The sequence below is a fragment of the Phasianus colchicus genome, chromosome 27 (assembly GCF_987193195.1).
Source record: "Phasianus colchicus chromosome 27, bPhaCol1.hap1.1, whole genome shotgun sequence".
NCBI lineage: Eukaryota > Metazoa > Chordata > Aves > Galliformes > Phasianidae > Phasianus > Phasianus colchicus.
The window spans coordinates 524802-536928 of record NC_143462.1 but is presented as its reverse complement, the minus strand read 5'-3'; the positions used below and the strand labels follow the sequence as shown (position 1 = coordinate 536928).

Here is a 12127-nt window from a genome sequence, read left to right as displayed (position 1 = left end):
ATCAGGAACGTGACTTCAAAGGCTTCAAAGCATCGGGAATGTCTCCTTTGGAGAGAGACTGAGAGGTTTGGGCTTGTTGAGCCCGGAGAACAGAAGGCTCATGGGAGACCGTGTGGCTGCCTTTCAGTACACGGGGCCTCACAGATCACCCTTGCTGAGGGTGAGCACTATTCCCTCATCGAGGACATTGATGAAGATGTTGAACAAGACCGGACCCAGCACCGACCCCTGAGGAACACCGCTGGTTACAGGTCTCCAACCGGACTCTGCACCGCCAACGACGACCCTCTGCACTCTGCCAGTCAGCCAGTTCTCAACCCACCTCACTGTCCACTCATCTGTCCACACTTCCTCAGCTTTGTCATAAGGATGTTGTGGGAGACGGTATCAAACGCCTTGCTGAAAGCAAGGTAGACTACATGCACTACATCCACCCAGCCAGTGACAACATTGTAGAAGGCTACCAGGTTGGTCAAGCATGCCCTCCCCCTGGTGAACCCTTGCTGATTACTCCTGATAACCTCCTTTTCTTCCAGTTGTCTGGAGATGGCATCCAGCACAAGCTGTTCCATCACCTTTCCAGGGACAGAGGTGTGCCCAGGTGGCCAAGAGGGCCAACAGCATCTTGCATTAGAAATAGCGTGGCCAGCAGGAGCAGGGAGGGAATCATCCCCCTGTACTCAGCCCTGGTGAGGCCACGCATTGAGCACTGTGTTCAGTTTTGGGCCGCTCACTACAAAAAAAGACATTGAGGCCCTGGAACGTGTCTACAACTTCCTGAATGGAGGCTGTGATGAGGAGGGGTTTGGCCTCTTCTCCCAGGCAACAAACAGGACCCGAGCAAATGGCCATAAGTTGTGCCAGAGGAGGTTTAGGTTAGACATAAGGAAGAACTTGTTCTCTCAGAGAGGAGCCAGGCACTGGAATGGCTGCCCAGGGAGGTGGTGGAGTCGCCGTCCCTGGCAGTGTTCAAGAGGCATCTGGATTAGTTACAGGATATGGTTTAGTGCTTGTGGTAGCAATGGTGATGGAAGGATGGTTTTTTCTCCTTTCCTTTTTCTTCTTTTCTTCCCTTCCTTTCCTTTTTTTCCTTTTTTCATTTTGTTTTCTGTTTTCCATCTTTTCTTTCCCTCTCCCCTTTTCTTTCCCTCTCCCCTTTTCTTTCCCTCTCCCCTTTTCTTTCCCTCTCCCCTTTTCTTTCCCTCTCCCCTTTTCTTTCCCTCTCCCCTTTTCTTTCCCTCTCCCCTTTTCTTTCCCTCTCCCCTTTTCTTTCCCTCTCCCCTTTTCTTTCCCTCTCCCCTTTTCTTTCCCTCTCCCCTTTTCTTTCCCTCTCCCCTTTTCTTTCCCTCTCCCCTTTTCTTTCCCTCTCCCCTTTTCTTTCCCTCTCCCCTTTTCTTTCCCTCTCCCCTTTTCTTTCCCTCTCCCCTTTTCTTTCCCTCCCCCCTTTTCTTTCCCTCCCCCCTTTTCTTTCCCTCTCCCCTTTTCTTTCCTTCTCTTTTCACCTCTTCCCCTTTCTTTCCTTTTTTCATTTCTTTTGATTCATTTTGTTTAGTACTTTCTTACTTTTCATCTTTTAGATTCCTTTCTAAAAGAAAAGATAGAATGGGAGACAATAATTAAAGAAACAAAACCTGCTTTGAAAGCCATGGGGCCGGATGGATTGAACCTTGGGGTGCTGAGGAAGTTGGCAGACGTGGCTGCCAAGCCGCTCTCCATCATCCTTCAGCAGTCCTGGCTAATTGGGGATGTGTCCTGGCTGTCCCTGAACATGTTTAAAGAGCTCTGGATGTGGTGCTCAGGGACATGATTGAGTGGTGGGTTGTTAGAGTTAGGGGAGTATGGTCAGGTTGCGGTTGGACTCGATGATCTTTCAGGTCTTTTCCAACCTGATCCATTCTATGATTCTATGGATTTAACAGCAGCGTTCTTGTGGGAGCTGCACTGAGACTTGCAGTGTCTCTGGGTCCCCAGAATTACTTTCTCCAAGCTGATTCGTAGGTGCTGGCACTTCTTTAAAGCAAGAGCAGCTGCTGATGGGAGGAAGGTAGTTCCGGCTCATGAGCTCCGCAGCATCTCCCAGGATGGTACCAGAGGAGGCAGGAATGATATTGCAGAAGATGAGAAGCTCCCCAGCAGGAAGCCAGAAACCCTGCGGGAGAGTCAGAGCACGTGTGGATGCCCAGGAGGTAATGCAGCCCCAGTATTTGAGAAGCGCGTGGCCATGGAGCTGCGGCCCAAGAACAGAGCTATTCCGCCTTTGCAGAATAGCTGGCATCCCAAGAAGGACTCGTCTGTCCTTGTAAAAAGCAGGGGGAGGGCACGTCCAAATGCTTGCTGGTTGCTTGGGAGCTCAAATCCTCCAAGCTGGAGGCAGCGTGGGGGTAACATCTCCTTGGTCCGATCGTGCAGCACCTGAGCAAGAACTGGCTGCACGAGGGTCATCTTAATTTCTCTGTTCTTTTACTTAAATAAACCCGTTGGGAGACCGTGGTGTTGGTTTCCTAAAATTTGGATCTGGGAGGTGAGCACGCCCTTTGCTTATGATGGAAGCACAGAAGTGATGAGGGCACTCGCTGAGGTCACAGTCATCGCCGAGGTGGGAGCGTTTGTGGCACAGCCGGTGAGCAGAGCTGGTGCTCTGGTGAGTGTGCTGCACGCAGAGACTGAGCTGTGAGCTTTCCTTGAGAGATCACCCTGCGAGAGCCCGTCGGAAGCACCGCTGCGGCGTGTGCGTGAGCTGGGCACAGCTCAGGCTGAGCAGGCCGAGCAGGTGAGCTGGGTTTGGTGCTGGGTGGTTGCTGGGAGGTGTCTCAGCAGGAAAGCTGGGCTGGGGTGGGCACGCTGCATCAGCCCTCGTCCCGGCTGGTGGTGAGACAGAGGGAGTTTTCTTCAGGACAGCAACACCAGCCATGTGCTTCAAGGCGCGTAACTATTGAGGAGATGGAGAACGCTTGCTGTCAGAAATCATGGCAGCTGTACAGGAGCTGGGTGTATTTTGGGGACAGTCCTTGTAACCAGCTGGTTTTGAGACATTGCCCTGCCCGAGAGTCTAAACTGCACAGCAGAAGAATGCTGGGAAAATGCTTCTTCCTCACTGTTTTTCACTTGCAGGTTCTTTCCTTAGGGTTCCTTTTTCCTTTCCAAAAGGAGATTTTGGGGATCGAGGCACTTGAAGAGAGAGTGAAGCCAGCTCTTTCCAACAGTGCGGGCAGTCCCTGTGGAGAGGACCCCGGGAACTTGAGCTTCCCCTGAGACGTTCCCCAGCATGTCTCAGCAGGGAGACGGACGCAGTTCCCATCGCTGCTTTGCACGTGGAAAGGTATGGCTGGGTTTCTTTCGCTTGGGTTTCTCCTTTCTCTGGTTTTGGAGCGGAAGGGGTGGAGCAGGGGGAGCCCTGCTGGTCCTTTGTTAGCTCAGTAAGCGGCTGGGTTGTGCACTTGCAGCAACAGGACAGCATTGCCAGGCTCCTTAACCTGCTGGGGCAGGGTGGGAGCAGAGAGCGGGCACTGCCCTCCTGCCAGCTGCGCCTGGTTATGGTTTGCCAGCTGCCCTGGGTTTCTGCTGAGAAGTTTGTTCTAGCTGCCTGCAGTAGTAAAGGGTGGGGAAGAAATAGTGGTGAAGAGCTAAGGCTGTGTACGGTAATTTTGCATGGGTTGAACTGTGGCACCTGAAGTCACTGTTTCCCTCGGAATAATGCTGGTGTTTGCAGGTGTGTTGGTTTAACCCCCCGAAGTGATGTCTGAGAGCGCCCGTCTTCTCCACCTGAACGATGAGAAAGCTGGATATGCCCAGAAATTGCAGCGCGTGCAGATGTTGTGAATGCGCTCCCAAATGTTTCCGTTAGTGATAACTAACGTCTCAGCACTCTGATACCCATCTCTGGCACCATCTGGAACGCTGCATCTCTTTGCAAACGTTGGGTGCCCGTTTCCATGGCCCTTCCTTTATTTCTCTCCTCAGAAGCAGCGCGGCCCGGTTCCCTGTGCTAGGGAGCAGCACCCAGCAGGCTGCCAGAGATCCAACAGCGCCTTGCAGCGCACAGAGGGACGCGATGGGGACAGACCATCCTTAGCACCACGCAAAAGTGAGTCTCTGCAGTCCTCTGTCATGAAGTATGGAAGAATGCATTTTAAGTATTACTTCTGAGCGGTGCAGCACTGCAGGGATGTCCGGTAACCATGGTGGAAGCATTAGAGAGGCCGACAGCAACAGATGGCAGCAGTGAGACAGAAGTGTGTGTGTAAGTGGTGGTGCTCAGAGCTGAGTGCATTCCCTGTAGGGACAAAAAATCCGTGCCTCGACTTTTGCAGCTGATAGCGTTTTGTGTGCTGACGCAGCTTTGCTCTGCAGCATGCAGAGCTGTCAGGCAGACTGGGGTTCCTCTGCTGCCACCTGAGCGGGAATGAGAGCAGTAGTGCTTTGTGCAAGCGCACTGCAGTTTAAAGATCAGTTTCTGTTCTGGCTGTAGAACGGTGTCTTTTGGTTTTTGTGGTGGACGTGGGCTAACAGGACAGTGCTGCTCCTGGTGTCTGTGAAATCAACACACAATCTGTTGTTGTAGGGACGGAGCCTGCGCGTCCATGGAATGGTGCTGGGCTTGGGGGGAAACGGAAAGCCTCCCCAGGTAAGAAGCTCTTGTGAGCTGTGGTGTGGGTACCTGCCTCTAAATAGGGCTGCATGAAGGGCTGTGTGGGATGGAGGAGAAAAGAAGGGGCACTGCAGATCTGTGCTGACTGCAGAAATGGCACAGCGTTGTAGCAGCAGAAAGGCCAATTGAAGAAACTACGCTTGAGGAGTTTGTGGTTGGCTGTGCTAAAATGCTCCTCCAAAGAGATGCTCTTCATGTCTTTCTTGTTTCCTTTCTGACAGAAGCTGATGCAAGCAGGCTTGCAGTGAAGCGCAGCCTTGCAGGAAGCCAGGGGAGGAGCATGGAGCGTGGCACAGCCCCCAAGAGAGGTACAGACACACAGCAGCATCTGGGTTTGGTGCACTGTCTTTCTAGTTAGGCTTTCTGTCTGTCCTTTCCTGGGACTGCTGTCGTTGCGTGTTGCTTGAGATCTTAATCCCTGGGGATTACAGTTGCCTTTCCTGTCCCAATTGGAAATGGCCCACAGTTCAGCCAAGATCCCAAGGTCCATTGCTGTGAACACTCGAGAGTTCCTAGCATTGTGGCCCATTTTGCAGACCGAAGGCAGTGTGTGACTCTCTTTTAATCTTGCTGCTTCCCCTTGCTTGATTTGAACAGGGAGAGGTGCTGAGCCAAACGGCAAGATGTACGCGAAAGCTCCTCTCCAGGCTCCAGGAGGGCTTCCTGGAACAGCAGGTCCCAGCAGAGGGGAAAGACCTTCCCCTGCAGTTGACAACCACTCCCTCTCCAAGACCATGGCTGCAAGAAAGCGCAAGGGAGTGGAGGAAGAGGAGCAAAAAGCAGAGCTGTGGCCTGCCAAGAAACAAGTGAAGGTGGAGCGCGATGGGGAGAAGGCTCAGAGCCCACATCAGAGCAGAGGCGGTGTGCCAGCTCCAGCAACACACCCTGGGCCTGCCCCAGCGCCGACTGAGCGGTTCCGGACCTCAAAGCGAAGAGGTAGGAAGGTGCTGCAGCTGCCCTGGTGAGGTGCTTCCCTTATCAGGTGCATGGAGTTTGCTTAGGATTTGCTTTGCTTTCTCCTTCTCTCTGCGGAGAGGGGAAAAGAGTAGAAGGCTGCCGAGTCCAATGGCAAGGAAGTGCCAGAAAGTGTAACCCTCTCTTTTCCCATGAAATCCATGACGGCCTTCTGCTTGTCCCACTGGAAATACCCTTCCTTGAGAGGCTTCCTAGCCTGTTTTCATGTACCCATGTTTCCGCGGTTTTGCTGTTGACAAACTGAATTTCTCTCCTCTTTCTCTATAGCAAGACGACAACGACAAAAAGAGAGGAGAGCAGAAATGAAGAAGGCTGCTCTGAGAGCTGCCGCTGCACGTGCAGAGGTGAGTCCTCGGTGAGCACAGACACGGCTCTTGTTGTTCTCTGTCTGTCAGACGTGAAGGGGATTGTAGAATGCTGGGGGAAGCGGTGTCCTACTTTGACGCTCGCTTTCTTTCTTTCCAGTCCTCCACAATGAACAGCCTTGTGGAGATGATGGAGAAGCTGCAGCTGAAGGACTGAGTGGAGGAGCATCAGAAGGCAGCGGCTTCGTGGCAGCAGCCCAACTTGGCACTCTGGTTGCAGTCCATCAATAAACAATTGGAGCTTTGTATTCACAAAGAGCGCACGGCCTGATTTGTCCAGTGGCACTCAGTGAGCTGCTGCACCACCTCCTCATTATTCCACTCGCGGCGCTGGGTCAGAACTCCCACATCTCCATCAGGGGATGCTGCAGGTTATAGAAGCAATGGACGCACCAGTCCTTGGCCCTGCCCATAAACGCACTGCCTGCAAAGCACGTGCACAGAACTGCGAGTAGCACGGCCTGAGCACAGGCGCGCTGAGTTAGAGAACAGCTGTCTCGAGCTGTCTGAGTTTCTCGGGGCAGCACTGAGCAGAAGTGAGCGTGTGCCCCTCACCCTGCAGGCGTCTCTGTTGGGGGAAGAGAGGCTCCTGATCCCAGAAGGCAGAGATGTTCTCCTGACTTCTCTGCAGTGCTACCTTGCCTCATTGTCCCCCCTCTCTTCAGCCGTTTTGATGCTACTTTTCATCCTTTGGGCAGAGCTTGAGTCACTCTCATCATCGCACAGCTTTGTACTGAGCGGTGTGGAATTTTCTGGCTTTGCTCTTAAAAGCCTAGGCTGAAAACTGCAGCGTGCATGCTTAGTTTACATGGGGACATGGGGGGGGACATCCCCTAACCCCCATTATCGAAAAATAAACCTTAATTGCAAAAGTGAGGGGTGTCAACCCCCGACCCATGGGAACAAAGTGGTCCGTGGGGGTGACACTGTGGGGGTGTCCCCATCTCCAGTACGTGACACCACCAGGGTGCCATGAAGGTGTCCCCAACTTTGGTGGTGTGACAGCACGATGCTGTGTCCCCACTTCTCCAGGAAGTCCTCCAGCTGGTTACAGTGTCCCCAGCTTCAGCTCAACGTCCCCAGGGGGTCCTTTTGTCCCCTCTGCATGACGGTGACACCCGATGCTGGCTGCCGAACGCGACACCCGATGACGATGACACCGCGTCACGGCTGTGCCACGCTGGTGTCACACAGTCCCCTCTGGTGGTGGCACAGAGTTCACCACCGTGCGTGTCCCCATCCTCATGTCAGACGATGGTGACAGCGCCAGAGGACTCCAGTGTCACCAGGTCCAGCTCTAGGCGGGCCTGGAGGGGTGACAAAGAACAGTGAGAGGCTCAGTGACAGCATGGTGACAACACAGAGCTGCCTGTGCCTGGCCCCATGCGGTGGTCAGAGTACAGGGAATGGTGTCACCCGATAGATGGTGGCACACAAGTGATGGTGACACCAGATGACGGTAACAACAGTGACAGCCAGGGATGGGGACGCTGCGTCACGGCTGTTCCACATCGAGGTCACCCTGTGTCACGGTGTCACCCGAAGACAGTGACACTCAACGACTCCCAGTGGCATCCAGTGAAGGGAAGCACCAACAATGGTGACACCACCGACCCCATGTCACACCCACAGCAGACCCCACATGTCCCCCGACTGTCCCCAGCCCCCCCTCCCTGTACACTCCTCGTCACCTCTTCAATGAGGATGGCACCGCTCTGCAGTTGTGCCAGTCCTCTTCTTGGTTGCAAGTGTCCCATTTGGTTTTGTCATCCAGTATTTTTGGGAGAAAACGTGTGGTAGTTCTAAGAGAAGGGGTATTTCTGGGAGAAAATATCCTCTTTTTGGAAGAGAAGGTGAAATTTACCACTGAAATGTGGTATTTCTGGGAGAAAATGACATACTTGAGGGAGAGAACTCGGAAATGGTGGGAGAGAATGTCTTCTATTCGAGAGCAACTGTGACATTTTTGGTGTGACGACTGGTCCTTTGGGGAGAAAATATGGTAAATATGGGAGAAAATGTCCTCTTGAGGAGTGTCAAGTAGTACTTTTGAGAGAAAATGTCAGGTATTTCTCAGAAAACTGCTGTTTCTGGGAGATAGTAGCATCCTTGGTTGGAAAATGACAGGTGTTTGTGAGAAAGCTGGTATTTTGGGAAAAAAGGCCGTATTTTTAAGACGAAGCTGGTATTTCTGGGGGAATATGTCCCGTCTTTGGGAGAAAAGTGGTCTATCTTGGAGAAAATGTCGTGTATTTGGGAGAAAAACTGGTCTATCTGGAAGAAACTGCCATTTTTCTGGGAGTAAGTGTGATCCTGAGGAGCGTCAAGTAGTATTCTTGGGATGAAACGTGAGGTATTTCTAAGCGTAGTGGTATTTCTGGGAGAAAATGTCTTGTTTTGGGGGGAAAAGATCACATGTATGTGAGAAAGCTGGTATTTCTGGGAGTAAACGCCATATTTTTAGGAAAAAATGGGTATTTCCCAGATAATCGGTCACATAGTTGGAGAAAAGTGGTCTATCTGGGAGAAAATGTCCTTGTTTTTTGGTGGAAGAGATCATGTGTAGGGGACTAAAATAGTGTTCCCGGATGAAAATGTCACGTATCTGTGAGAAAAGTGGTATCTGTGGGTCACAGTGCTGTTCCCCAGGGGTCGGTGCTGGGGCCTGTCCTCCTCAAGATCTTTCTTGATGAGCTGAGGGCACTGAGTGCACCCTCGGGAAGTTTGCGGATGACACCAGGCTGGCTGGAAGTGTGGATCTGCCTGGGGGTAGCGAGGCCCCACAGAGGGATCTGGACAGGCTGGAGAGCTGGGCTGAAGCCAATGGGATGAGTTCCAACAAGGCCAAAGGCCAGGTCCTGCGCTTTGGCTGCAACAACCCCAGGCGACGCTACAGGCTGGGGGCGGAGCGGCTGGAAGATGCGTAGAGGAAGTGGACCTGGGGGTGTTGATGGATGCTGGGCTGAAATGAGCCAGCAGTGTGCCCGGGTGGCCAAGAAGGCCAATGGCATCCTGGCCTGCATCGGGAACGGTGTGGCCAGCAGGAACAGGGCAGTGATTGTCCCCCTGTCCTCAGCTCTGGTGAGGCTGCACCTCGAGTGCTGTGTCCACTTTTGGGCCCCTCACTGCCAGAAAGACATCGAGGCCCTGGAGCGGGTTCAAAGAAGGGCGCCAAGGCTGGCGAGGGGTCTGGAGCACAGAGCTCACGAGGAGCGGCTGAAGGAGCTGGGGTTGTTCAGTTGGAGAAGAGGAGGCTCAGGAAGACCTTACTGCTCTCTAGAACTACCTGAAGGGAGCTTGTAGAGAGCTGGGCTTCAGCCTCTTCTCTCATGTCACTAGTGCCGAAAAACGACGTTATAACCCACAAATATCAGTGTTCTCCCAAATACACGATGTTTTCTTCCGGAAAGATCACTTTTCAATCCTAAATATGACAATTTGTTCCAAAAATGCGATATTTTCTCCCGGAAATACAAGCATTCTCCAAAATCCATGATATTTTCTCCCAGAATGCCAGCTTTATCAGAGATATATGAAATTTTCTTCCAAAATTATGATATTTCCTCCCAGAAATATCAGTTTCCTTAGAAATACTTCACGTTTCCTCCAAAAAATACAACATTACAATACCCCCCCTTCCCCATAATGTGATACTTTCTCCAGGGAGTCACAGTTTTCTTAGAAATACCTCATGTTTTCTCCAAACAATATGACATTACAATCCTCAGTATGACATTTTCTCCCAAAAATAGGACATTTCCTCCCAGAAATACCAGTTATCTTTACAAAAATAGGACTGCAGCCATCGGAGATCTGCTGGAAGGACAGACGGCCAGCTCCAGGAGCTCCAGGAGGCTCCTGGAATGCAGCCATGGTCACTTTGTGCTCCGGGCGTTGGGCAGACCGACCAGAGGTGAAGCGTGGCTGGATCTGCTGCTCAGCAGTGCGGAGGAGATGATGAGTGAAAGGCGTTCAGGTTGGGGCAGCCTGGCTGCAGTGAGCACGGCTTGTGGGGTTGGTGATCCGAGGGATGTGGGCAAGGCAAGGAGTGGGGCAGGACCTGAGCTTTGGGACGGCGAGCTTTAAGCTTTCACGGGCTGATGGCCCAGATCTCTCGGGATCTGTCTGTAAAAACAAAGATGGTGAGCAAAGCTGGCTGCTCTTCAAGGCTGCCTTCCCTTCTGAGAGCACAAGAGCTCTCCGTCCCTCTGAATAGAAAGCAGAGGACGCAGGAAGCCCATCGGCTCGGCGCAGACCTGCTGGGCAGCTGGGGGCAAAGCAAGGAGCAACGAGCTCTGCTAACAGGCCGTGTCACCTGGAGCAATACAGGGCTAACAAACAGGCCGTGTCACCTGGAACAATCAATACAGGGCTAACAGGCCGTGTCACCTGGGAAGAATACAGGGATGTCTGGACCTGCAGACGTGGGATCAGGAAACACAAGGCGCAGAACTGAACTTGGAGAGGGACGTGAAAAACAACAGGAAGACTTTCTACACGTGCATTGGCCAGAAGAGACAGGTCAAAGCAAGTGTGCCTCCTTTGTAAATGTAAAAGGAGAACTGCCTGCAACAGATGGAGAGAAGGCTGAGGTACAGAATGAGTTCTGTGCCTCGGTCTTCACTGGCAGCCAGGATTCCAGAGTTTGTCACGTCCCTGAGCCCTGCATCCATAAACCTCCAGGTGGGGACCGGGGTGGTAAATACCCCCTGCTGTGAGGGCAGAGCAGAGAGACTGCCTGATGAGATTGAACGTGTGCAAGTCTATGGAGCAGATAGATGGTGAGATGTGAGACTGAACGTGTACAAGTCTATGGGCAGGATGGCGTGCATCTCAGGGCTCTGAAGAAGCTGGCTGCCAAGCCGCTCTCCATCATATTTGAGAAGTCGTGGCTGTCAGGTGAGGTCCCGGATGCCTGGAGGAAGGGTCATGTCACTGCCGTTGGCAAGAAAGGGAGCAAGGAGGACACGGGAACTACAGGCCGGTGAGTCTCACCTCTGTGCCTGGGAAGATGATGGGACAGATCCTCCTGGATGACATGCTTGATCACATGAGGAGTGAGCGTGTGATCCGAGACAGCCAGCACGGCTTCAGCAGGGGAAGTCATGCTTAACCAATCTGGTGGCCTTCTGTGATGGAGTGACGGCATCGGTGGACAAGGGGAGGCTGACCGATGTCATTTCCCCGGACTTGAGCACGGCCTTTGACACGGTCCCCCACCACATCCTTATCTCCAAACCGGAGGGATGTGGATTTGATGGGTGGACCACTGGATTGATAAGGAATTGGTAGTAAGGCCGCAGACAAAGAGTGGTTATTAATGGCTCTATGTCCAGGTGAGGCCAGTAACGAGCGGCGTCCCCCAGGGGTCTGTCTTGGGACCGGTGCTCTTTAGCGTCTTTATCAATGACATGGATGGTGGAATCGGGTGCACCCTCAGCAAGTTTGCTGACGACACCAAGCTGAGTGGTGCGGTTGACACGGCTGAAGGAAGGGATGCCATTCGGAGGGACCTCGACAGGTTGGAAAGGCGGACCGGGGTGAACCTGATCAGGTCCTACACAGCACAGTGCAAGGTTTTGCACTTGGGCCGGAGGAATCCCAGGCATCCATACAGACTGGAAGGAGCGGTCCTTGAGAGCAGCCCCGTGGAGAAGGACCTGGGGATCCTGATAGATGAAAAGCTTAGCATGAGCCAGCAGCGTGCCCTTGCAGGTGGGAAAGCAAATGGGATCCTGGGCTCCATCAGAAGAGGGGTGGCCAGCAGGGACAGGGAGGTGATTGTCCCCCTCTACTCTGCTCTTGTGAGGCCCCATCTGCAGTACTGTGTCCAGATCTGGAGCCCTCAGTACAAGAAAGACAGGGAGCTGTTGGAGAGGGTCCAGAGGAGGGCCACAAAGATGATCAGGGGACTGGAGCACCTCCCTTATGAGGACAGGCTGAGGGAGCTGGGCTTGTTCAGCCTGGAGAAAAGAAGGCTGCGGGGTGACCTCATTGCAGCATTTCAGTACCTAAAGGGAGCCTACAAGCAGGAGGGAAGTCAACTCTTGGAAAGGGTAGAAAACTGCAGGACGAGGGGAAATGGTTTGAAGTTGAGTGAGGGAAGATTTAGGGTGGATGTCAGGGGGAAGTTCTTTAC

The 12127-nt window shown here is 52.8% G+C and overlaps 1 protein-coding gene across 1 annotated transcript; it reads left to right on the top strand.

The window, feature by feature from the left end:
* Window positions 1-1325: 1325 nt before the first annotated feature.
* LOC149914779 (zinc finger CCCH domain-containing protein 11A-like) lies at window positions 1326-6024 on the top strand. Its single transcript, XM_090125393.1, has 8 exons — window positions 1326-2770; window positions 3112-3319; window positions 3961-4084; window positions 4562-4624; window positions 4870-4956; window positions 5246-5584; window positions 5891-5967; window positions 6019-6024. Exons 2-8 carry the CDS (start codon window positions 3266-3268, stop codon window positions 6022-6024), a joined length of 750 nt encoding a protein of 249 aa, XP_089981519.1. The 5' UTR covers window positions 1326-2770; window positions 3112-3265.
* The last annotated feature ends 6103 nt before the right edge of the window (window positions 6025-12127 follow it).